This window comes from Thalassophryne amazonica, chromosome 4 (genome assembly GCF_902500255.1).
Source record: "Thalassophryne amazonica chromosome 4, fThaAma1.1, whole genome shotgun sequence".
NCBI classification, from domain to species: Eukaryota; Metazoa; Chordata; class Actinopteri; order Batrachoidiformes; family Batrachoididae; genus Thalassophryne; species Thalassophryne amazonica.
Genome location: NC_047106.1, coordinates 118,879,826 through 118,905,610, shown reverse-complemented (window position 1 = coordinate 118,905,610; position 25,785 = coordinate 118,879,826). Strand labels below are relative to the sequence as shown.

General features: G+C 40.9%; 1 protein-coding gene and 1 long non-coding RNA gene across 2 annotated transcripts in view; one reads left to right on the top strand and one right to left on the bottom strand.

The window, feature by feature from the left end:
- The window catches only part of trpc6b (transient receptor potential cation channel, subfamily C, member 6b), a 56,331-nt gene that overhangs the window by 29,187 nt on the left and 1,359 nt on the right, over positions 1 to 25,785 (bottom strand). Inside the window, exons 2-7 of the mRNA XM_034168478.1 lie at positions 17,016 to 17,201; positions 16,692 to 16,856; positions 12,520 to 12,736; positions 5,768 to 5,995; positions 365 to 629; positions 70 to 265 (exon numbers count right to left, since the gene is read on the bottom strand). Of these exons, the coding sequence (XP_034024369.1) occupies positions 70 to 265; positions 365 to 629; positions 5,768 to 5,995; positions 12,520 to 12,736; positions 16,692 to 16,856; positions 17,016 to 17,201 (1,257 nt within the window). The remainder of the gene's footprint in view (positions 1 to 69; positions 266 to 364; positions 630 to 5,767; positions 5,996 to 12,519; positions 12,737 to 16,691; positions 16,857 to 17,015; positions 17,202 to 25,785) is intronic.
- On the top strand, positions 2,910 to 25,342 carry LOC117508670. The gene is made up of 3 exons (XR_004560162.1): positions 2,910 to 2,921; positions 20,974 to 20,978; positions 25,248 to 25,342. It is a non-coding gene; the product is annotated as an uncharacterized LOC117508670 (long non-coding RNA).

Below are 25,785 nucleotides of genomic sequence, written 5' to 3'. Positions count from 1 at the left end.
TATATATATAGTTACTGTAAAACAGTTCAAATCTTAGAATCTTAGATGTTTAGTCATTGAGATATGTACCTCGATTTCTTGAAAGGAGCTGTTGAACATGGCGATGAGCATATTCAGCAAAACGATCACCATGATGATGTTGTATACTCCATATAGAACGTAGCCGGTATTCTCAATGAATTTATGATCAATATTAATGACCACAGATTTCACCTCTGACAAGCCAAAGATAGCCCAAAATAATGTTTTAAAACTTTCTTCAACCCTGAAGGAAAGGAGAATAACATACTGAACATCAAACTAGACCAGTTCAAATATTTTTTTAAGTGGACTCCGTTATTGAGTGAACATAGTCAACACTCACGTAGTGAAGGCATCGTTGTGTTTGGCTCCAAGGTAGTACGAGTACAGATTGAACATCCCCACCATGAAAGCCACAAAAACTGTGATGAAGATCACCATAAACTTGAAGATATCTTTTACTGTTCTCCCCAGGGAGATCTGAAGGGGCCCAAAGCTTTCATTGGCAGGCAGAATGTACGCAATCCGAGAGAAACTCAGCACAACTGCCACGGCATAAAGGCCCTCCGAAATAAGCTGCGGGTCTGAGGGCATCCAGTCGATTCGAGCTGAAAATGACAAGACGCTGAATGTGAGAACAGTTTCAGTACTACAAACTGAGAACACCACCTGTATAAGGAACAACTGCAAGGAGGTAACACAGTGAAGGATATAAGAAAAAACATTACAGTGTGTCACTGGTGACCATTAAAGGCAAAAACGAGTTGAAAAATAATGTGCAGCCAAAATATCTAAAGCTCATCCTGGAATAATTTTCGGAGCTACAGCACCATCTTCTGAACGTTGGCTTGAAGTACAAATGTTTTGATGAGAGCCACAGAAATACAAGTATACACTGACATGCACTCAGCTCACTCACTGTGAAGATGTTAAGGCAATATATAGAGAGGACACACTGAAAAACAAAAATCTGCTGGATTTCTATGACTTCAATATGTACATCGGTTGCACATGAACAGACTGTCCAGATAACAACTTTACTATCTTATATGGACACAGTCGAATCATGTGCAAACGATTTTCCTTTTTTCATTATCGAAGTTTTGGCATGGCAGTGCATTCATACATTTACAGTTTGTTGCTTGTATTTCTGTTAGCAGGATTACGTCAAAACTACTACGCAGAGCTTGATGAAATTTTCACCACAGATAGATACAAGGGCGCAATTTAGAACTAGCAATTGGGGGGGACAAAGTGTGAGGCCTGCAACGGTTTCTAGATAAGCTCAGATGTATTCTGAGCATCCAGAACAGTAATTTTAATGTTTTGAGAAGACCATAAAGTGGACACCATTTGACTTATATAATTTGAAACTGTGGATATAAGTACTTTATTCTGAGAATAGCCAGCATTGATTTTATTAACATCCTGGTATAAATAAGGTATCACCACATGTGTAGAACTCAAAAAGAATGATAGGCTGAGTTTTCATTAAAAAAAAAACAACTGCAATGTGGTAAAATGTATTCATAAATATGAAAGAACAGGCTCTTAATAATTATTAACTATCGCATACTGTATTTTTTCTCAAGATTTGTTTTTGCATAAGTTTGAAAAAACAACAGATCATAAGTTTAGGATAAATTACTTATCATGAATTTATTTTTCGAAGTGGCACTAATGACAACACTCATACTGAAAATAACTTTGCTTGCACAGATTGATTTTCGAGATCAAGCAATAATTGCAGATGGGCTTTCTGAGGTCCCAGATAGCTTTTCTGATTTCCTTTTCTAACTCTCAGAATTTAGTAAATTAGCATATGGTCCATTGATACTTATGTGTAGACACTAGTCCCTAGAGGCAACTATTTTTGGTTTCAAATCTGGGCAAATATCCCTCCTATCCCCCACCAAATTGCGCACATGGATAGATATAAGGCCATGGAAGAAGCCACTAAATTTTAGAGGTGATCCGGATCCGGATTCTGGATCAAGTTTCACTTTATATAGGCTCTGAAGGATTACTATATTAGCAGGATTATGTCAAAATTACTCCATGGATTTTGACAAAATTTTGAACAAAGATACACATTTGGCTATGGAAGAATCCATCAAATTGTGGAAGTGATCCAGTTCCGAATCTGAATTCTGGACCAAGATTTCTCTTTATATACGCTTTGAAGGATTACGTCAAAACTGCTGCACAGATTTTGAAATTTTTTTAACAAAGATACATATTGGGCTATGGAAGAGTTCATCAAATCTTGGAGGTGATCCAGTTACAAATCTGGATTCTGGATCAAGATTTCACTTTATATAGGCTTTGAAGGATTACGTCAAAACTACTTCACAGTTTCTCACCACATCTGCACCACAGATAGATATTAGGGCATGGAAGACTGCACTGAATTTTAGAGGTGATTCAGATCCGGATTGGAGGACATCAGAAATATCTGATTGCTCTTGTTTTTAACTGCAACCATATGGGTGCATTTAGTCACAATGACCATATGACCATAAATTAATTATAGATGTATAATTTTTTTCTCACTCTGGTAGGGCAACCTTCAACCTCCATCAAGTAGCCAATGTCTGCACCTGTGTCTGTGCTCCGGCTTCCTGCCACATCCAAAGACATGCAGATGAGGTCAACTGGAAATTTTAAATTGACAGCAGGTGTGAATGCATTTGTTCGTCTATATGTGGCCCTGTGACAGACTGACGTCATCTCTGGGGTGTACCCAGACTCATGCCCTATGATTGCCGGGACAGGCTGCAGTCCCTTTAATTGGAGAAAGTGGGTATATGTAGAAGATGGGTGGAGGAGTCATGCATGTAGGAAACCAGGCACTATCCCAACAGTGAAGCATGGTGGTGGCAGCATCATGCTGTGGGGATGTTTTTCAACAGCAAGTGGGAGACTAGTTAGGATTGAGGGAAAGATGAATGCAGCAATGCGCAGAGACATCCTGGATAAAAACCTGCTCCAGGGCACTCTTGACCTGAGACTCGGGTGACGGTTCATCTTTCAGCAGGACAGTAACCCTCAGTACAGAGCCAAGATATCAAAGGAGTGGCTTCAGGGCAACTCTGTGAATGTCTTTGAGTGGCCTAGCCAGAGCCCAGACCTGAATCTGATTGAACACTTCTGTAGAGATCTGAAAATGGCTATGGACTGATTCTCCCCATCTAACCTGATGGAGCTTGAGAGGTGCTACAAAGAGGAATGGACAAAACTGCCCAAAGATAGGTGGACAAAACTTGTGACATCATATTCAAGAAGACTTGAGGCTGTAATTGCTGCCAAAGGTGCATCAACAAATTTAATTTCTGGTTTACAAAAGCCTTTGTGCCTATATAGCTGATTTTTGCAAAAGGTGCTTAATCTGTGCACACAAAATTAAAGCAAAACTACTCCACTGATCACTGCAGGCGTGCATCCTGGGGAGTGCCACAACATTTATCCTCTGATAATGGGACACTGAAAAATAAATTGGCAAAATGCACTGCTGAAACAATCCTAAACTGCATAAAATGCTTGCCTCTAGTTCTGATGCAAATGAGATTTTGCACATGACAGAGAAACAACCTATCACCCTTTGAGATCCTGTTTTGACAACTTCCTCACACAGGGAGGGATCACACAGAGAGTATTGACGGGGGAAGACACTGTGTGTTTTTTTTGTCATAATCTTATGTGCATCAAGCTTTCACAGGTTTTTCTTTATGCAGGTCTCGTGTGAAGAAAGCTTGTGATCATCGATGGATTGGCCCTTTCCAAGTTCAGCTGACAACACACAACGCCATCAAGGTCGCAGAAAGGTCCACATGCAAACACGCAACTCTAGCCCTGTTTCTGATTCTTTTTTCCAACAACCTAAAAGGACTTGATCAACCCTATCCCATCAATCATGACTCCTTATTTTGTATTGATGATGTTTTGTATTTTTGAAATTTATCATCACCTTACTAAAATAATGGCCTAAGTCATGTTTTGGAGAATATGACTTAGGCCATTATTTTAGGAAGGTGACATTATGATGCATTATTTGAAACCGGGTGATGATGTAATGATGTTGATGGTTTTATCAGTGTTTTCTTTTGTGATGTTATTTCTGTTTTATAATTTTGACTCATTTGTGTGATCAAATTTAATCAAAAGGGTGGAAGTTGTAGTGTCAAAATTATTTATTTAATGTCTTACACACATAGCCTGCCTAAAACCATTGCATTTAACTCTGTACTGAAGGCCCCATGTAACCTAATGAGCTAAGCAGCTGCATTAATAACCACATTGTTTCTGCCTAACATTCCCTCCCATCTCCTGTACAGCAGAAAACTGTCACAACATTCACTATTCAGTGAGAGTTTTTCATAACTGGCAAATACGTACATGACTGTTTGCAGCAACCCCGCCTTTCTCTGAATGTACAAAACAGCTCCCTCAGAAATGCTGTGCACACACTCATTCAAAATCCTGCTGTTCTGATTTTTAACTTTGCGTGTCTCTTTGAGGCTTCAAATTAAAAGCCTGTTATTTAATCTGTTAATTTCTTGACTTTATTTCCACAAACAGCCTCAGACAATTTGACTAAAAATCCTTTTTGCCTCTACAGTACTGAAGGTAGTGTAACTGGACACAGGTGGAATAACCTTCAGACAGCTAACAGTCAGCACCTGAGGTTACGTTACTTTTATGGCCAAAATAGCTCTGAATCTCTGTGCATTTTCCAGACGCTGTATGGCTAATTTTATTTTTATCAGCTACATCAGTGCCCACACAAGTTTAAAGCGTTAGAAGTAATGATTCATAATCTGGTATATAATTTTTTAAACAATAGTGTTGATTGGAGTGCAATATGCCCTTTAAGTGGTACTGAAAACCTGCTTGGTCTATGGACTAGTCATGACTAGTCTATGGACTAGTATAGGACTTTTCCCCTTTCCTTGTGTGTCTTGTCATTTTCCCTCCGTGGTGTGTCATGTTTGTCTCTGTCTCTGTGTTGCTGGGCGTCAACTCTTGGTTCTCTCTTCCGGCCTGCCCATCTGATCTTCTGCAGCTGCTGAGTCTGCTCACCTGCAACCTATCTCCAATCAAGCCACTGCAGGATTTAACCACAACTCAGACATCCAGACCCTGCCAGATCTATCAGTTTCCAATTTGATCTTCCACACCTGATCCACCGGAATCCTAGCTGCCATCTGCCTTGCTTCAGTCTTCAGCCATCTGTTTGATTCACTCATATTCGACTCCTCTGCCTGCCCAGCCCAGCTGTTCCTGTCCTCTACTACCATTCCAACCAAGCCTGCCTACATCTCACCTAAATAAACTGTAAAAACTGTGCTCTGTTATCTGTCAGTTCCTAGGTCAACCATAACACCGTTTTACTATGATGTAACTGTGAACACCACCATCTGGTTATCATCTGTGAAACAGTGTTTCCAAAAGACGTGAAATTCTGTCAGTGTCCAGAACCATTAACAAAATGTAAAGTCCTGATGCAAATCATCCCCAATATTGGATCATTTCTTGATCTTGCTCAAACCCACACCTGCACCAGGGCTCAGCAAAAGCAATGTGCCAATCAGATGGTTGGACCTTCACAATCACCATGGAGAGTTTGGACCACACAAGAATATGTGTTGATAGAATGAGTTCATGCATAGAGCAGAGTTCACACACATTTTCAGTCAGTGCAACAGGCAGTTGACCCTACAAAATCATTCTGAACATCGACACTTACCCAACTGGAAATACTGTATCTCGAAAGGCAGCGTGATGTTTGACAGGTCAGTGTGCTGCTTGTCAACATAACACTGTGCAGAATAAGTGTGCCAGAAAGCCATTAATCTGGCAATGAAAGAGGTCATGAAAATGGCCAAAATGCTGAAGTCGAGAAGGTTCCAGGGTTCTGAGATGTAATCGCATAAATCCTGTGACCAAATATCTTTGCATTCCTTGCAGATTTTCCCTGTAAGGAATTTAAAAAGATATCAGTTAAGGTCAGCAGTGTCAGAAGTAAATTTGATCAATTTAGCTTGACTACACAGTCATGTCAGACAGACTTCGTGCATACACTAATGTGACAGTGTCACTTGGACTCTTACGTTTGCATAAGAATGAAGCAGAGTTGTAGTCTTACACACCTCTCTGCAGCTTCTCTCCCCCTGCCATCCCCCAATACCCCATCCCCGCAATAACCAGCAAAAATCTATTTAAGCATAAAAATCAAAAAGAAAAAATAATATAGCACCTTCAACTGGCAACACAGACTAAAACAGTTAAATGTGGTCTATTAAAACATTAGGTCTCTCTCTTCTAAGTCCCTGTTAGTAAATGATATAATAATTGATCAACATATGATTTATTCTGCCTTACAGAAACCTGGTTACAGCAGGATGAATATGTTGTTTTAAATGAGGTCAACACCCCCGAGTCACACTAACTGTCAAAATGCTCGAAGCACGGAGTTCGAGGAGGAGGAGTAGCAGCAATCTTCCACTCCAGCTTATTAATTAATCAAAGACCCGGATAGCAGCCTTTAATTCCATTTGAAAGTTGACTCTTAGTCTTGTCCATCAAATTGGACGTCTCAAAATCCAGTTTTATTGTATTATCTATCGTCCACCTGGTCGTTACTGTGAGTTCTTGTGATTTTTCAGACCATTTGTCTGACTTAGTGCTTAGCTCAGATAAGATAATTATAGTGGGTGATTTTAACATCCACATAGATGCTGAGAATGACAGCCTCAACACTGCATTTAATCTATTATTAGACTCAGTTGGCTTCGCTCAAAATGTAAATGAGCCCACCCACCACCTTAACCACACTTTAGATCTTGTTCTGACATATGGCATAGAAATTGAAGACTTAAAAGTATTCCCTGAAAACCCCTTTTTGTCTGATCATTTCTTAATAGCATTTACATTTACTTTAATGGACTACCCAGCAGTGGGGAATAAGTTTCATTACAGTAGAAGTCTTTCTGAAAGTGCTGTAACTAGGTTTAAGGATATGATTCCTTCTTTATGTTCTTCAATGCCATATACCAACACAGGGCAGAGTAGCTACCTAAACTCTGTGAGTGAGATAGATTATCTCATCAATAGCTTTACATCCTCATTGAGCACAACGTTGGATGCTGTAGCTCCTCTGAAAAAGAGAGCCTTAAATCAGAAGTGCCTGACTCCGTGGTATAACCCACAAACTCGCAGCTTAAAGCAGATAACCCGTAAGCTGGAGAGGAAATGGCGTCTCACTAATTTAGATCTTCATTTAGCCTGGAAAAAGAGTCTGTTGCTCTATAAAAAGGCCCTCCGTAAAGCTAGGACATCTTACTATTCATCACTAATTGAAGAAAATAAGAACAACGCCAGGTTTCTTTTCAGCACTGTAGCCAGGCTGACAAAAAGCCAGAGCTCTATTGAGCTGAGTATTCCTTTAACTTTAACTAGTAATGACTTCATGACTTTCTTTGCAAATAAAATTTTAACTATTAGAGAAAAAATTATTCTTAACCATCCCAAAGACATATCTTTATGTTTGACTGCTTTCAGTAATGCTGGTATTTGGTTAGACTCTTTCTCTCCGATTGTTCTGTCTGAGTTACTTTCATTAGTCACTTCCTCCAAACCATCAACATGTCTATTAGACCCCATTCCTACCAGGCTGCTCAAGGAAGCGCTACTGTTAATTAATGCTTCGATCTTAAAAATGATCAATCTATCTTTATTAGTTGGCTATGTACCACAGGCTTTTAAGGTGGCAGTAATTAAACCATTACTTAAAAAGCCATCAATTGACCCAGCTATCTTAGCTAATTATAGGCCAATCTCCAACCTTCCTTTTCTCTCAAAAATTCTGGAAAGGGTAGTTGTAAAACAGCTAACTGATCATCTGCAGAGGAATGGTCTATTTGAAGAGTTTCAGTCAGGTTTCAGAATTCATCATAGTACAGAAACAGCATAAGTGAAGGTTACAAATGATCTTCTTATGGCCTCAGACAGTTAGTCCATGAAACATAGCAAAAAAAAAGGGGTCAACCTCAAACAAATTGCAAAAGAATTTTCTCTATCACCACTACGTGCAGAAAGGCCTCAGAAAAGACATTAAAAATCCTCTAAAATCTAAGTGGTGGAAAGGCTTCAAATCTGTGATTTTTCAAGATGGCCGCCAAAGTAAGCTTTAGGTTAATATGCATCAGCATACAGGAATGACTTTGCCATCAAAACCGAAATTTAGAGGGACAATGAACTATATATATATATATATATATATATATATATATATATATATATATATATATATATATATATATATATATATATATATATATATATATATATATATATATATATATATATATATATATAATGATCTAATAAAATAAGATGGATGAATGGCACAGAAAAAGCCATATTTTATTTCAGCCTTAACTGTATTTTAAAATAATTTAACAAACAATGGCAATGAGAAATATACTGTTTATATACACTTGTACATATATATGAGTACAAAATTAACAAATTATACAAACAAAAAATACGATGAGAAGTTGAAACACTCAAGGTTTAGAACTAGGATTTTTTACTAAGCTAATGTTTAACTGGTTAAACTGTGGTTATTCTATAACTGCAGAATCGGTAACATATTATTATTATCATAGCACTGGCCACATGCTGCTGTACAGTAATATACAATGTTTTCCCATAGATCACTCATCAGAAGTGTCAGAATCACTGTCAAATGCTTGGCTTGTGTTCCTGCACACACCATGGCACTGGCCACATGCTGGTGAACATTCCATATCCTGTTTCCTGCAGGCACACCTTGTAGAACAGTCTGTTGAACAATTGCACCTCACCATTTCAAGTAGCTCAGATGGGGCAACTTCTCTGTCTGAGAGAACAGACATGCATTGTCCATTCCTCACTTCCCAACCCCACTCTTCTAGTTTCATTCTATTGCCCAACCACTCTTGTACTTGGCAAAATGTCCTCAGGCTATGAAACTGGGCAGCTGCTGATGTAGGTGGAAGCACCTGGGGGTCTACAAATGCTTTGCTAACAACAACCTTTTCGTGAAAGTTCTTGAATCGAAGTTTGTCCAGCGACTCTCCTGTAGTACCCTTGTACAAGCAGACTAGAGCAGTCTCTCCAGCAGTTATGACCTCCTCTCTTGTGCTCTCTGGATTGTTGAAGACTTCAGCCTGAGCTTTGAGAAGTGCATTGTCTGAAATCTGCTTCACTGATGATCCTTTTCCCAGGCCATAGACAGCAGATGTCGTGTCACAACCAAGGAAGGCATGTGCAAATAGGATGCTCTTGCAAATCTGTGGGCCCACAGCTCTCTTGAGGACTGCAATATTCCAACATCGTGGTGGATGTTTTCCTCCGTGTTTGGGTTCTGGTCTGAAGTACAGGTTAGTTGTTGTGACTTTGATGTGGTAGCAGAGCAACACCAACAAGTCTGTGTCATCCCCAACAAGACATAATGGTGTTAGCTTACTTTCTGCTTCTGCTATTGCTGTTTTGGCGATCAGCAAATCTGCATCTCCCCTGGCCTGGTCTGTGCAGCATGCACTTTGCTCAAAATGATCCCAGAGCAGGGAAATGAAGCGGTGCTTGTTAACCTTGTTGCTGAGGAAGATGTCTTTCTTCCCATTGAAGACCATGGAACCTGAGATATGCACAGTTGCTCCAGAATTGGCTCCTGCTCGTCTTCTGTGTGCTGTGTCCTTTGTGCTTGGACCATCTTGATAGCCATCAAACACAATCATAGGTTTTCCATAGTGCCGGGCCACATACCTGCAGTACTGTTGACACATTTTGTTATAAGTATTGTCATGCTGCCAGGCAAGTCTGTGCAGCAGAGCACCTCCATCAAGGATATACTGTACATTTTCAGATGGCAGAGCGCAAGCATACATACAAGCTTTATACAACAGACATGCAAATATAATTATGGTCACAAGTTAACACATCATACCAGAAAACCTATGACCTAGACACCAAGATCATTTCTGTATGTATCCCGCACATGATTCTACACACGTTTACAAAATAATAGCCACTTTTAGCTTTATGAGTGGCCATTTTAAAAATAAAAGATGGCTGCCACCCTGGATGGATTTTAGTTATTATTAATGGATACCCCATACATGAAAACATAATTATACACACCAAAATAACTACCATTCATAGTTTTAAAAAGTGATATTTGGCTTATATTGTAATTTGGTGGCAATTTTTTAAAATCTTAAATTTGACACTCTTCCACCACTTGGATTTTAGAGGATTTTTAGTATGTTGTTTCTATGGTCCTTCTGAAGTATTGGTGAAAAAATAAATTATTTTGCAATTTGTTTGAGGTCAAACCTTATTTTTCCTGGACTAAGTGGACTCATCTCTGTGCTTGTCCTGTCAGACCTCAGTGCAGCTTTTGATACTGTTGACCATAAAATTTTATTACAAAGATGAGAGCATGCCATAGGTAGTAAAGGCACTGCGCTGCAGTGGTTTGAATCATATTTATCTAATAGATTACAATTTGTTCATGTAAATGGGGAGTCTTCTTCACGGACTAAGGTTAATTATGGAGTTCCACAAGGTTCTGTGCTAGGACTGATTTTATTCACTTTATACATGCTTCCCTTAGGCAGTATTATTAGAAAGTATTGCTTAAATTTTCATTGTTACGCAGATGATACCCATCTTTATCTATCCATGAAGCCAGAGGACACACACCAATTAGTTAAACTGCAGGAATGTCTTTCAAACATAAAGACATGAATGACCTCTAATTTCCTGCTTTTAAATTCAGATAAAACTGAAGTTATTGTACTTGGCCCCACAAATCTTAGAAACATGGTGTCTAACCAGATCCTTTCTCTGGATGGCATTACCCTGACCTCTAGTAATACTGTGAGAAATCTTGGAGTCATTTTTGATCAGGATATGTCCTTCAATGCGCATATTAAGCAAATATGTAGGACAGATTTTTTGCATTTGCGCAATATCTCTAAAATTAGAAAGGTCTTGTCTCAGAGTGATGCTGAAACGCTAATTCATGCATTTATTTCTTCTAGGCTGGACTATTGTAATTCATTATTATCAGGTTTTCCTAAAAGTTCCCTGAAAAGCCTTCAGTTAATTCAAAATGCTGCAGCTAGAGTACTGACAGGGACTAGAAGGAGAGAGCATATTTCACCCATATTGGCTTCTCTTCATTGGCTCCCTGTTAATTCCAGAATAGAATTTAAAATTCTTCTTCTTACTTATAAGGTTTTGAATAATCAGGTCCCATCTTATCTTAGGAACCTCATAGTACCATATCACCCCAATAGAGCACTTCGCTCTCAGACTGCAGGCTTACTTGTAGTTCCTAGGGTTTGTAAGAGTAGAATGGGAGGCAGAGCCTTCAGCTTTCAGGCTCCTCTCCTGTGGAACCAGCTCCCAATTCGGATTAGGGAGACAGACACCCTCTCTACTTTTAAGATTAAGCTTAAAACTTTCCTTTTTGAAAAAGCTTATAGTTAGGGCTGGATCAGGTGACCCTGAACCATCCCTTAGTTATGCTGCTATAGACTTAGACTGCCTGGGGGTTTCCCATGATGCACCCAGTGTTTCTTTTTATTCACCTCTTTTTGCTCTGTATGCACCATTCTGCATTTAATCATTAGTGATTGATCTCTGCTGTCTTCCACAGCATGTCTTTTTCCTGGTTCTCTCCCCTCAGCCCCAACCAGTCCCAGCAGAAGACTGCCCCTCCCTGAGCCTGGTTCTGCTGGAGGTTTCTTCCTGTTAAAAGGGAGTTTTCCTTCCCACTGTCGCCAAGTGCTTGCTCATATTGGGTTGTTTTGACCGTTGGGGTTTTTCTATAATTATTGTATGGCTTTTGCCTTACAATATAAAGCACCTTGGGGCGACTGTTTGTTGTGATTTGGCGCTATATAAATAAAATTGATTTGATTTGATTTGATTTATGTTTAGAGAATAATTAGAGGTGTGATTTATTACTCCACTTGTGGGAGCATTCTAAGTTTGGAATGTTGTAAACACACATGGCACAATGATATGACAACAGCAGTGTGTGAAACCATAATTTTTGTGATTTTGACTCTAAATGAGCACCACAATATAGTTGAATTGAAACAGGTGTACATGTAGTGCAGACGGTTAGCTTTAATTCAAGGCATTTAACAAAAATATCACATTTAGGGCACTATTTGACTTGGCTGCGTTCACTGGGTGGCACTCTTTTGTTACAGGGTGTTGCACTGTGTCACATGCGTCACACACGTTTGTAATTTCCCCCGGCTCTTTATGTAATTTACTGCCCCTTACCAAAAACCAAACCATTATTTTAGCTTCATTTGAACTTCATTATGGTGGTGAGCAGAGACAAAATTCCAAACATTCTGTCACCTTACTGAGTGGGAGCAGGTTTTCTCATTATAAAAAGAGTGGGAGGGACAGTGGGTGTGCGCTCATTACCTATGACCCAGGATATGATGACAATCTCCATGCAGGTGAAGGGGGTTGTCTTCATTCTGAACAGCTGTGAGGGATGATCGTGGATGGTCATATTGGGCAGCAGTGATGTTCCTGTGAACCGGTCGGCGGCGTTAAGGACCAACAGGGAAAGAAACAGCATGAAAGACGCTGCATGGGCCACAAACTTCAGAAATGGGCCACGCATAAGTTTCCCCATCTGTAATAGATGAGAGTGGCACATGAAAAAAAATTCAACATTATTTAAAGCTGCACTAGGAAGAAGTCTAGTCAAGTCTGGGAGCATGTGCTGGTGTGGCGCTTCACTACATCAACATCACCACAGAACCTTTTTGGGTTGTGGCAACCACCCAGGCAGACAACCAGACAATTTCCCAGATGTCTAAAATAATCATCTGTCTGCCGCAGCCATTTGAAATGTTGGTATCCACTTGGCCTTCTCCAGCCAATGGGTTCCACAACACTCAGGCACCTGTGTGCTGGATCATGGAAAGAGAAACAAGCCGCATGGCCAAAATGTCAAAATTGACGCTCCCTCACAATGCAAGTAACACTCCTCATCCTAGTCTCTCTTAGTAACTGCTTGTACGATACAAAGTACTAAAGACTCCTCCTAAGAGACCTAGTTGTGTACCAAAGACATCTAGTCATCTCCTTCAGTCACTGGTTGTGGTTCAAGTCTCACAACGATACCGCAAGACAGGCAGCACCAGGACCGTACAGACCTGGACCTTTGTTCGCCTGCAAGATATTGATATTGACGTTGCCAAATACTCTGTCCAGAGACGTCATGACTCCATATTCAGAATTTCTTCTCCTGTACAGCAGTCTAACAGCAGCATTGTGGCAAGCCAGAGAATGAAACATTGCAGGACTCAGTTGTAATCAATGTCCCAATCAAGTTTTTTCTGCTCCTGAACCCAATCATCAGTCATTTAATATTGAGTACCTACAGATACTAAGTACCAGTATGATACTAGAGGCAACTGAAAAGTATTGAGCCTGACCCAGAAAAAGTAGGACATGATTCTCCATCGTTTGCATTCTGAGAAACCAGCGTTTCTCAACATTGCACCCAGTGAGTTAAAACTGTGAAATGTTGGCCACTAAGAATGCAAAAGATGGAGAACCACACCCTGCTTTTTCTGGATAAGGCTCAAAACTTATCAATCATGCCTTGTACTTTCCTAGATACTGCACTTGCACAGAGCACATTGCAAACACATTAAAATCAATCCAATGCATATGTTTAACAGTTTACCAACTCCACCATGTTTTAAAAAAACACCTCCTTCAATACAATCTTTGCCTCAATGTTTTCCATCCATCTATTATCTGCACCTGCTTATTCCAGTGGAAGGTCACATTGAGGTTGGAGCATATCCCAGCGGTCATTATGCAAGATGTGCTGTACCCTGGACAGGCCACCAGTCTATTGCAGGACTGACAAATACAGACAGACAAACTCTTTCACAGCGACTGTCAATTTAGAGTCACCAATCCAGATAGCCTGCATGTCTCTGGACATGGGAGGAAGCCGGAGCACCTGGACGGAACCTATGAAACATGAGGAGAACACACATTTGCCATGTAGAATGAACCAGGTCGGACGTGAACCTGGGAACCTTCTAAGTGCGGGGTAGCAGTGCTAATCACTAAGTCACTGAGCTGCCTCTTTTGTGTTATTTATTAATTTATCTTGGGCGAAGACGACGAAGAAGAGGAGGAAGATACAGAGGACAGGGTGAGATGGAAACGATTGATCTGCTGTGGCGACCCCTAACGGGAACAGCCGAAAGACAAAGAAGAAGTAGTTGTTTGAGTTGTTAAAAATACATTTATTATTATTATTATTGGGGTGGTGGACAAGTGGTGAAGTTTGCTTGTGTCCAGTACGAAAGGTTCCCAGTTCCAGGCCACTCCTGCTCTTTCTTCATGTAATGTGGAGTTGCGAAGGACATCTGGTCTTAAACCTCAACATGCAGATCCACCTTGAATCTGCTGTGGTGGCCCCAACTGAAACAAGGAAGATGTCAAAGGGACTTAATATTATTATGCCCTGCAACAGGCTGGTGATGCACTGCTGAACTCACAATGCATCAGTTTTTTGAGTGTGGCAATAAAACTGATTTACATGTGTTATACCAAAGGTTGCCATTACTTATGCAACCCATCCGCTTGGCTTTGATATTTTTATTTACCGTATTTTTCAGACTATAAGTCACACTTTTTTACATGTTTTGGCCGGGGGCGTGAACTATACTCCAGAGCAACTTATAAATGAAAAATACAACGGTAGATTCTCAATTAATTTACCGCAATAAAACAATTTTACGTGACAGAGTCGCTCTATGTTTTAAAATGGCCACCGGAAATGGAAATGCAATGCATCATGGGCACTGTAGTATGGCGGCCGACCTATAGGTCACGCTGGTCACGATAACCAATCAGAAAGCAGAACACTGGACATGTATTCCTCACCTCACCCAGACAATGATTGTGAAACAGCGTGTGAAGCAGACAAAAACGGTGCTTGCTGTTATTCCGGGAGGGCTAACAAAACAGCTTCAACCCGTGAGCAGAGTGTTTAAGTTGACGCTGAGAGCTGCATGGGAGCATTGGGTGAGCGACGGCGGAGGATTTGGGTTTGCACTTAGAAGGAGCTGGCATCAACACCACGGGGAGGTCATGAGCTGCGCAGGTAGGTGCTGCATGAACATCGGCACCTGACACCTGGTGTGTACTATGGTCCACAACGGGTAATATGTTAGAAAAGAACCGTTCAGTGATGGTGCGGGTTATGATTCGGCTCGCAATGTGGTCCACAAAATACAAACATATCCGTAGGTAAAATGCAGCTCACGAGAGGGCACTCAAGGCTTGTGTGACTGTTCCTGCGACTTCTGACTACCATAGAAAAATAAAAAATTTCAGCATTACTGATAACTTAACAAGACAACGGAGAAGGCCCGAAAAAAATGCCACCAAAAAGAAAATCATACTCTGCAGATTACAAGTTGCGACTGGTGAAATATGCATCCGAAAACGGTAGCCGTCACAATATTATCATCTGAACTTTGTTAACATACCTGTATGTCCATGCGACTTATACTCCGGTGCAACTTATTTATGGTTTATTTTTCTTTACAATGGATAAAGTGGCTGGTGTGGCTTATACTCCGGTGCGACTTATAGTCCGGAAAATACGGTAATTTATATCGAGATGCAGAGATTTGCTTTCAGTTTGTGTTTAAGAAGGACAACTGTTGTGCTGCCTTGGTGTGTTGCTCCCCCTACCTTTCTGTTTCTTGCAGGCACCGCCCCATGGAGCTGATGTCCACACGTATGCACAATCATCGCCACCTGTATATATACCCTGGTTCATCCACTTCACATTCGCCAGAAACTCTGTTGTCCCTAGCGGTACCTGGCTCTTGTAGCTGCCAGACTATGTCTATTTCTGTGAGTTTATCAGAAACAGTAACCTCTCTGTTTCTTGTTCCCAGACGTTGTCTGCTGCCAGTCAGCTCCATGGGCAGCCACCTGGTTCCAGTTCCAGACCTGTTCCAGCCTGTGCCTTCTGAGTCCAGTGACCTCCTTTTATTTCATAATTCCATTTATACCTGTATTCATTATTGTAATAAATTGTTACTCCTTTTACTCTTTCTCAGCTTCCTGCATTGTTTGGATCCAAATTTGGATTTCCACGGCTCGGCCATAAGAATAATTTTAGAAATTTTAATATAGAGAGGCCTGAATTACTTTTTGTGTTTGAAATGGCATAAACAAATTAAAATGTGTAAAGACCCAAGGGGTGAATACCTTTGCAAGGTACTGCATAAAGGCCTGTTGGTGCCAGTGTTTATCACCAGATTTCACAACACGAAACAAATGAATCTATGACTCCTTCTGGCTAGGACTTCAGTCTGAAACAAGTTTCTTTCCAAGCCAAGGCCAGTACCCATTTACAGCTGGGTGTACTGGGACAACACAGACTAAGGACACAGACAGGTAATGTAACTGGGTATTGAACCCAGGTCTAGATATTGGTTGCCCAAGTCCTTATCCTACTCAGCTACCTGGTCCTTGCCATGGTAAGACATACACAATAATACGGGAAGTGAAAACCATGTATGGATTATTTGGTAATTTACCTTACTTGACGGTGCTATCCAATACATAAGGGCCAACACAGGCAGCCCAGCAGCTACACCAAGCACAAGGAAGATTTTAACTGCTGCGGTTTGCTGCCGTAGCCCAGACAAGTTCTCGTACCAGATGGAGAGGAGCTGTTGCTGGCAGTTTGGATGAGCCACAAACTGCTCCAGTGAAACATGAATGCGTGTATGTGTGTGTGTGTGTGTGTGAGTGAGAGAGAGAGACAGAGAGGGAGAGAAAAGGACCAGAAAAGTCATCATGAGAACAATGGCAACAGTCACATTGCTTAAAAATGTATGTTTTCTGTTCTCTCAGCTTACCTTTTTCACTTCATATTTTATTGCAAGCTTTAACCTCAGAAGGTTTTGTCTGCTGAAGGTTTCAGAATTTCTAAATAATTCAGTGTCACCCTTAATGATAGCTTCCACCTCTTCTGTGTTCCGACACAAATCCAGGAGTTCCACTACAAAGTCTTTACACTGCATGGACAATTTCTTGTAGTCATTCTTGATAAAAAAAAGAGAAAAAAGAGAAAAAATAGACATCCACAACATCTCCAATGAGAATTGCTCATCAGTAATAACTTTTAGTGGTAATCAATTATGTCATGAAAACAAGTTAATCGGTGAATTCAATCAGGGACCAAGTCCATGAAACATTTTTTAACAGGTGCAAGTTTTTATTATTTTTTTCAAGGTAATGTTATGGTCTTAGCATCATGCCTTTGACACCTATAGTACCCCACTAAAGGCAATAAATCACAAAATGTGGTGGCAAATGACACTTCAGTTTAGGTGGGTGACCAAATAAAGACAATGGAGTTGGGACTTTGTTGAATTAAATAGTTCAAACTTTACATAAAAAGGACAAATCATGTCTTGTTTATTCAGAATTATTTTTATTTCAAATCTAATATGAAAGGAACACTATATATGACCACTTTTGGCTGTAATTTGCATCTGCATACTTGCATCTCATCTCATCATGGGGGATAAGTTCCTATTTTCCCTGGAAGAAAACTTCATTTCAAATTTGACATGAAATGAAGTAATGATGTGGACACAAATTCTGACTCATTGTCTACACCTCGGATATCAGTGATCACTAACTTATTAAGGAAAGCCTGTGCCTCTAGGAAAGTTTCTGAACATCTCAAAATTTAGCTGCCTTGACACCAAGCAGCTCAGTGTAGAGAGACTGTTGTGGAAAAGTAATGGTCCTGATATTAGGCTTTAAAAGGTGGAAACTACTTGTAACTTCTGAAGACATATTAATACTAAACTCAATGTTATTCCTAAGGGCCCCTTCACACATAGTGCGAATATGTACAACTCAGGACGACTCCCGTCGGGATAGCTCACATGAGCGAACCATGAAACATTGCGCTGACGGGCAGGGCATTGCACGATGCCACTGCGACAGTTTGTGCATGTGGGAACACAGTGTGAGCAGCTGTGTGATGTGGTTACACATAGTGCAGCTGCTGTGAAGAAAAAAAATAAAAAATACTTGTTGCACCGGTTTCGTACATGTGAGAACACAGTGCGAGCAGCAGTGCAATGTGTAACCACATCACGCAGCTGCTTTGAAAATAAAAAAATAAAAAATACATGTCACCCACAGGATTCTAACCCACATTTTCCAAAAGCTCTGATTGCCAGCCAGAAACTTTACCACTGAGCTACGATCGCTGTCCTGTGAAAAGTGCAGGAAAATGCCTGATATCAGGATGGACATGGACGTATTTAAAATAAATAAAACCACACACCATATAAAAATATTGCATTTCATTGAATCCCTCTTATCAAGCGGACAATACAAATATGATCCCTCTGTTCCTCTGTAGATGATCCATGGACAGATGTACAGTCATGAAATGACATGAATGGTAAGCACGTCGCTCTTCTCATGTCCACATCTGCTGGTCGGGTGTGTCCAGCCACCCTGCGCACGTGTCCTGCATGGCACACGTGTCTTGTGGTCAGCACGCCACGGGACTGACATCGCATCATGTGGAACAGAGCTCACATGGGTGATGTGACAGTCAGATCACCCGCTGCGTGTTATGATCTGACGGTCCGTTTCAACCTGGGGGCAGCCTGCCAATGCTCGCTCACTGCAGCCCCTCGCCACAGCGATATATGTTTTTATTTATGTCCAGTGTTGCCACAGTTACTTTGAAAAAAATAATCCAATTACTGATTACTCCTTGAAAAAGTAACTTAGTTAATTTACTGATTACTCAATTGTAAAAGTAACTTAGATTACTAGTTACTTTTTTAGTTACTTTCCCCAGCTGTCGACAACAACCCTCTGCCACCTCAACATGACAGTGATACTTGTTTTGCCAAAACTCACTGTATAGTCACCCTTTCTTGACTTCAATGAAAACAAATACTTGTTTTATAAAAAGTAAAATAAAGACCTCCTTCTTGACCTCATATTTAACTATTGACAGCACTGTAACAGTAAAACTTCTGATTTCTAACCTACATTGTTTATAAATGTAACTATTAAATTCTTTCTCACATTTTTCTAACATTTAAATTCTCTCTAAATATTTTACTTGTCGAAATTATTATTATTATTATAAGTAGTATTAGTAGTTGTAGTAAAAAAAAAAAGGCTTCAAAACTGGACCGTTAATCTAGGGGTGTTGTGTGTGTGTGTGGGGGGGGGGGGGGGGGGGGCACATCCTTGCCCCACACCCCCAATCCATCTGGACTCGCCCCTGCTTTGGCGTTTGAGCACAAAGAATGGATAACATTTATTTATGCAAAAAACATGACCAGATTTACAGGTAAGAAAGTTTTATTGCGTTTTCACATCATGTGGTACTCAGAAAGAGAGTTTAGGTGCATTTGAGTGGAAAATAGTGTTAGTTGTTGACGCATCGCGGAGGATCAGCTGTTTTTAGCGTGCAGATACGGAGCGGCTCAGCTCAGAATTCTAAATAAAGGAGGAACAAAGCAGAAAAATGTATTTGTAAAACTCAGTGCAGGTATGCTGTTGTCACCACGCTTTAAGAGGTGAGGACGAGTTGTAGCTGCTGCAGAAAAGTGCGGATGAAAAGCTCACAGCTCGCTTAAAGTGGGCAGTTTAGTCGAACCCCGACCCCCTGCCCACGGACTAAGATTAATGCTGCTATCGACCCACAATGCAAAAATAATAGTAATGCATAGTGACTTGGAGAAGTATCTTTAATCTGATTACTGATTTGGAAAGATTAACGTGTTAGATTACTTGTTACTGAAAAAAGTGGTTAGATTAACGCGTTACCGGCATCACTGTTTATGTCCACGTAAGGACAGGAAGCAGACACGCGAGTCACAGTGGGCAGTTGTCAGTTCATGTCTGTCCAAACACAGTATGTGTTGTCCAGCTGGGATGTCCAGAATGACAGATCTCCACAGCCACTTCTGTTGGTGACCACACCTCCTGGTAGTTCAGCACACACACCATGTCACTGTCTCTGTTTGCAAAGCCACACTCATGGGGAACATAAACAAATTTAACATCCACCTCGACAGTGATTGTCTGCTGACTGTTGTCATGTTAATAGTACGACTGGCCACAAATTTTTTAAGTGCCATGTGAGTGGTGTTAGATGTTCGTGTGCGTCACCTGGAATTTGGCCAACACCTGTCGCGAGAGGGTTCGATGGGCTTGCACAGCGACATTCTGTCTTTCAGCCGCTGGTGTACGCAAATAGTTGTAGCAACAGGTGTATGAGGTGTATCTGCAACAATGGCCCAACTCCTGGAGTTGGGCTTGTCTTGATCTCACTGTATGAAATACATTAAGAATAATTACATGATGCTTGGGAGTTGAGACCTTCTTTCACATAATGGGTCAACGGTCAGGTCTACATTTACTGATCTCACCATGTTGCTAAGGGTAATACAACCCCAATTCCAATGAGAGTGGCATGTTTACCACTGTGTTACATCACCTCTCCTTCTAACAACACTCAATAAGCATTTGGGAACTGAGGACACTAATTGCTGAAGCTTTGTAGATGGAATTCTTTCCCATTCTTGCTTGATGTACGACTCGAGTTGTTCAACAGCCGGGGGGCTCCGTTGCCGTATTTTGTGCTTCATAATGCGCCACACATTTTCAATGGGTGACAGGTCTGGACTGCAGGCAGGCCAGTCTAGTACCTGCACTCTTTTACTAATGGAAGCCACGCTGCTGTACATATTCAGAATGTGGCTTGGCATTGTCTTGCTGAAATAACCAGGACATCCCTGAAAAAAGATGTTGCTCGGATGGCAGCATGTGTTGCTCCAAAACCTACATGTACCTTTCAGCATTGATGGTGCCATCATAGATGTGTAAGTTGTCCATGCCATGGGCACTAAGACACCCCCATACCATCACAGATGCTGGCTTTTGAACTTTGCGCTGGAACAATCTGGATGGTCTTTGTCCTCTTTGTCCGGAGGATACAACGTCCATGATTTCCAAAAACAACTTGAAATGTGGACTCATCAGACCACAGCACACTTTTCCACTTTGTGTCTGTCCATTTCAAATGAGCTCGGGCCCAGAGAAGGCGACGGCGTTTCTGGATGTTGTTGATGTATGGCTGTTGCTTTGCATGGTAGAGTTTTAACTTGCACTTGTAGTTGTAGCGACAAATTGTGTTAACTGACAATGGTTTTCTGAACTGTTCCTGAGCCCACGCGGTAAGATCCTTTATACAATGATGTCGGTTTTTAATGCAGTGCTGCCTAAGGGATCGAAGGTCACAGGCATTCATTGTTGGTTTTTGGCCTTGCCGCTTACGTGTAGAAAGTTCTCCATATTCTCTAAATCTTCTGATTATATTATGGACTGTAGATGATGGAGTCCCTAAATTCCTTGCAATTGAACATTGAGAAACATTGTTCTTAAAATGTTGGACTATTTTTTCATGCAGTTGTTCACAAAGCGGTGATCCTCGCCCCATCTTTGCTTGTGAACGGCTGAGCCTTTTGGGGATGCTCCTTTTATACCCAATCATGACACTCATCTGTTTCTAATTAACCTGTTCACCCGTGGAATGTTCCAAACAGGTGTTCTTTGAGCATTCATCAAGAATGAACTGGAAGAACTGGAGTATGTAAACTTTTGATGAGAGTCATTTGGGTAATTCCTGTTGTCAGTGAAAAAGTTTTGTGTAATCATTCATATTCTCAAAAAAATGCCCCCCCACCCACAAAAAATCTAAAGTTCTGCCAGGGTATGTAAACTGTTGAGCACAGCTGTACAGGCTCAAATATATACATACATTCATTGAAACCTTTTGATTAGTGAAAATTAGATTCTACAGTGTCTTTTAATGTGACAAGGCCAAGGGCTATTTAGTCATTGTTAGTGATCCTGATTGACTACAACTGGTAGTTTGTCTTTGCCAGCATAAAAAGGATGTGAATACTCAAGCAATACTAAAGCACAATCGGTCTCTTGGAGCCATTTCTAAGCAAGTGCAGATTCCACAATCATTAGTTCTAACAATTGTGCGTTAAGTACAAGTTTGGCAGATGTGTCACCACTTTAGGACCCCCTCACACATCATGCGAATTTGGTTGAATTGCACGCAAAAGTGTGCATGAAGCAGGAATCATATGTAAAACATATAATTTCATAGCTGTTTCCAATGCCTTGTACACCTGTTGCAACAACTATTTGTGCATGCCAGCGGCTGAAAGACAGTGTGCGCTGTGCAAGCCCATTGAACCCTCTCGCGGCAGGTGTTGGCCAAATTCCAGCTGACATGCACAAACATCTAATACCGCTCCCATGGCACTTATAAAATGTGTGGTCATTCGCACTGTCATCACGAAAACAGTCTGCAGATACTCACTGTCAAGCTGGATGTGAAATTTGTCTAAGTGCCCCCACGGGTGTGAAGCTGCAAAAAGCCACGTACATGTGGTGCATGTGTCTCACACATGTGCGTGTGTCGCCCCCGCCCTCCACTCCCACAACACATCTGGCGTACTGGGGGGTGGCGCACACTATAACCATAAAATACTTATATGTATGTACAGATATGATCACATGGGGCCGGACAACCAGGTCTGATTGCACACAGCACGGGGAGGGGCCTGTCAGCTGATCACAGCACACTGACAGCTGGATGACAGACACAGAAACCACTGCCAGAACAGTTATATAAATAATTACAATACCTACAGCTGCAGTTACATGACAAATAACGAAAATGAATGACCATATAACACAGAGTGACATGTTGGGTCTGGCACTGAACAACAGAGGGGGTGTGTCCGCGTCACAGCCACGGCTGTAAAGATCTCTGCTCCTGGATGTCCCAGCTTGAGAACACGTTCTGAGTTTGGAAGGATGTGAACTTACAACATTCCTCCGTGATGCGCATGTCTCTGTCTGCTCTCCCCACATGGAAATATATAAAACATCTCTCACCTTTGCTACGGGCTGCAGTGGCTGGACACAGCGCACTTCCTCCATGTCTTTGTTGATTTCAGGGCATTTTTCCGCATTGATTACAGGCCAGTGATGGTATGCGCAGTGGTCAAGTTTCTGTCTGTTAATTAGAGCTTAGTGATTCGAATCCCGTGAGTGACATTTCTTTTTTTTAACCAGGGTTATTTAACCGCGGGGGTTCTGCATTGCGTCCCCTTTTATGTGTTATTTTATCACCCAGTGATATTTGTTGGTTTTATATTTTATTGTTCTCCACATCAGCGGTGTGATTGGTGCAAGCTGCTCACACGGTTTTCCTACTCGAAAGACCCATCGCATGCACGAACCATCAACACCGGGACTGGGCACGCCTGCCCCTCGGCACGATTTTCGTGGTTCGTCAATCATACGAGCTGTTTAGTCACCCTGAGTTGTATGTAATCGCAATAGGTGTGAAGGGCCCTTATCAAGGTATGGATTGGAAGTACACCCAACTGTCACCATCAATGAGAGGAAATTGTTAGGATGCTTCAAGAACAACCCGGAACCACTGAGGCTCAGGCCGGCCTGAACTGGAACTGCTGGAACACCAGTGTCACTTCCACAGTGAAGTGAGTTTTACTTTGTCATGGACTGAGAGGGGCTGAGTAAGAATGTATGCCAGACGATACAAAGGTTGAGCGTATTTGCCATAGTGACAACAGTATGCTTGGAGAAGTAAAGATGAGGCTTTCAATCAAACCTAAGAACACTGTACCAAGTCTCAAACATCGTGGTGGTACATCACGTCTGGGGCTGTTTTGCTGCTGGTGGTTGCTGTGCATTATACAAGTTGGACGGGATAATAAAGGAGGGACTACCATCCAAATTCTTCAACGGAAATATCAGCTCTCCCCAGTTTCTCTGTGATCGAAGTTAACACACATAGTCAATGCACAAAACCCACTCAACTGTGGACATTTTGATCCATAGCTCTTCTTCAGTTCCTCAAAATATCACTTGGTTCATTAATAAAATAGCTTTTTCTGAGCAGAAAGCGGTCTGAGGACACTTTCTATTTTTGATTGTTTGACTAATTTTTCCCAGCACCCCATGTTTATTTGGTTTGAATGTTCATGCCTTTGGACACTTTTTGTTGATCAGGTTTATGAATGAGATCAGAAAGGATTCTCCATAGACTATGTTATTCAAAAATAACATTGTGGTCTGCAGTGAAGGTAAGAAGCAGGGTGCGGTGATGTGTACTGGAGAGAAAGGGAATGAAAAGCAGTCAATGTGGAGTACATGGGCATAATGAGAGCAGGGTGAATGGTGTGTCTGAACGTCATGTCAGTGAATTCTTGGGGCCAACGTTTACAAATAAGGAGTGGTTTGGAGAGGTGAAGAAGAGAGCACAGGCGGGTGGATGGAAATAACAGAAGTAGTGATTTGTAATAGAGTAACAAGAGTGAAAGGGAAAGTCAATACTGAGACCAATTATGATGTATGGCTTAGAGATTCTGGCTTTGACACAAAGAGAAGTTGATGTTTTGTGCCACAAGATTGAATGGCCTCTCAAAGAATATTATTTATATTGGATGCTGTACATTTAGAGATGGCGATGTCCACATTTGTCACCAGTGTTGCCACAGTTACTTTGAGAAAGTAATCCAAATGCTGATTACTCCTTGAAAAAGTAACTTAGTTACTTTACTGATTACTCAATTTTAAATGTAACTAAGTTAGATTATTAGTTACTTTATTAGTTACTTTCAGTAGCTGCCAATAACACCTGCGCTGCCACCAGTCAACATAAATACTCACTTTATTGGAACTGCATTTTTAACAGTAGTGTAAGTGTATGTCCTGAAAAAAAAAAGTTTTTGTAAATCATGAAATACATAAATACTTGTTTTATAAAAAAAACATAAAATAAAGACCTCATATTTAACTGTTGACAGCACTGTAACCATAAAACGTATAAATTATAATCTACATTGTTTATAAATGTAACAATTAAATTCTTTCTAAACATTTTAGTTGTTGAAATTATTATTATTATCATTATTATAAGTAGTAGTAGCATGAAAAAATGTCTTCAAAAATGGACTTTTAATCTAGGGATGTTGTAGGAGCTGCAGCCCCCCCCCCATGCCCCCTTTCCATGTGGATTCGCCCCTGGTCCGCCATCTGAGCAGGAAGAATGGATATTGTGTATGTATGCAAAAAGCATGACCAGATTAACAGGCAAGAAAGATTTATCTGCAAACATGGGACTGGGCTGGTCGGACAACCCTGCTTTATACTATATAAAAATACAAAAATAATAGTCACGCACAGTGACTCCGAGAAGTAACTTTAATCTGATTATTAGTTGGTAAATACTGTAGCCATCGCTGGGCCGGTCACTAAATTTGTGAACTGCAATGCTGCAGTGCATCATGGGAGTATGGGGTTTGGGAGTTTTTAAGCGCTGTTATTGCGTTTCATGTTAGTTTAATAGTGTGGTTGGAGTTATTGATTTAGTGTGTTTAATAGTCCAATTGGGTTAGTCAAGTTTAGTTAAGTTTTCTGTTGTCACATAAGTAAAAAGTGTATTACGTTGATGCTTTCTACCATTTCCCATGTTGATGGGGTTGCAAAACAACACCTCCTTGTGGCAGAGTGCAGAAAAGCTCT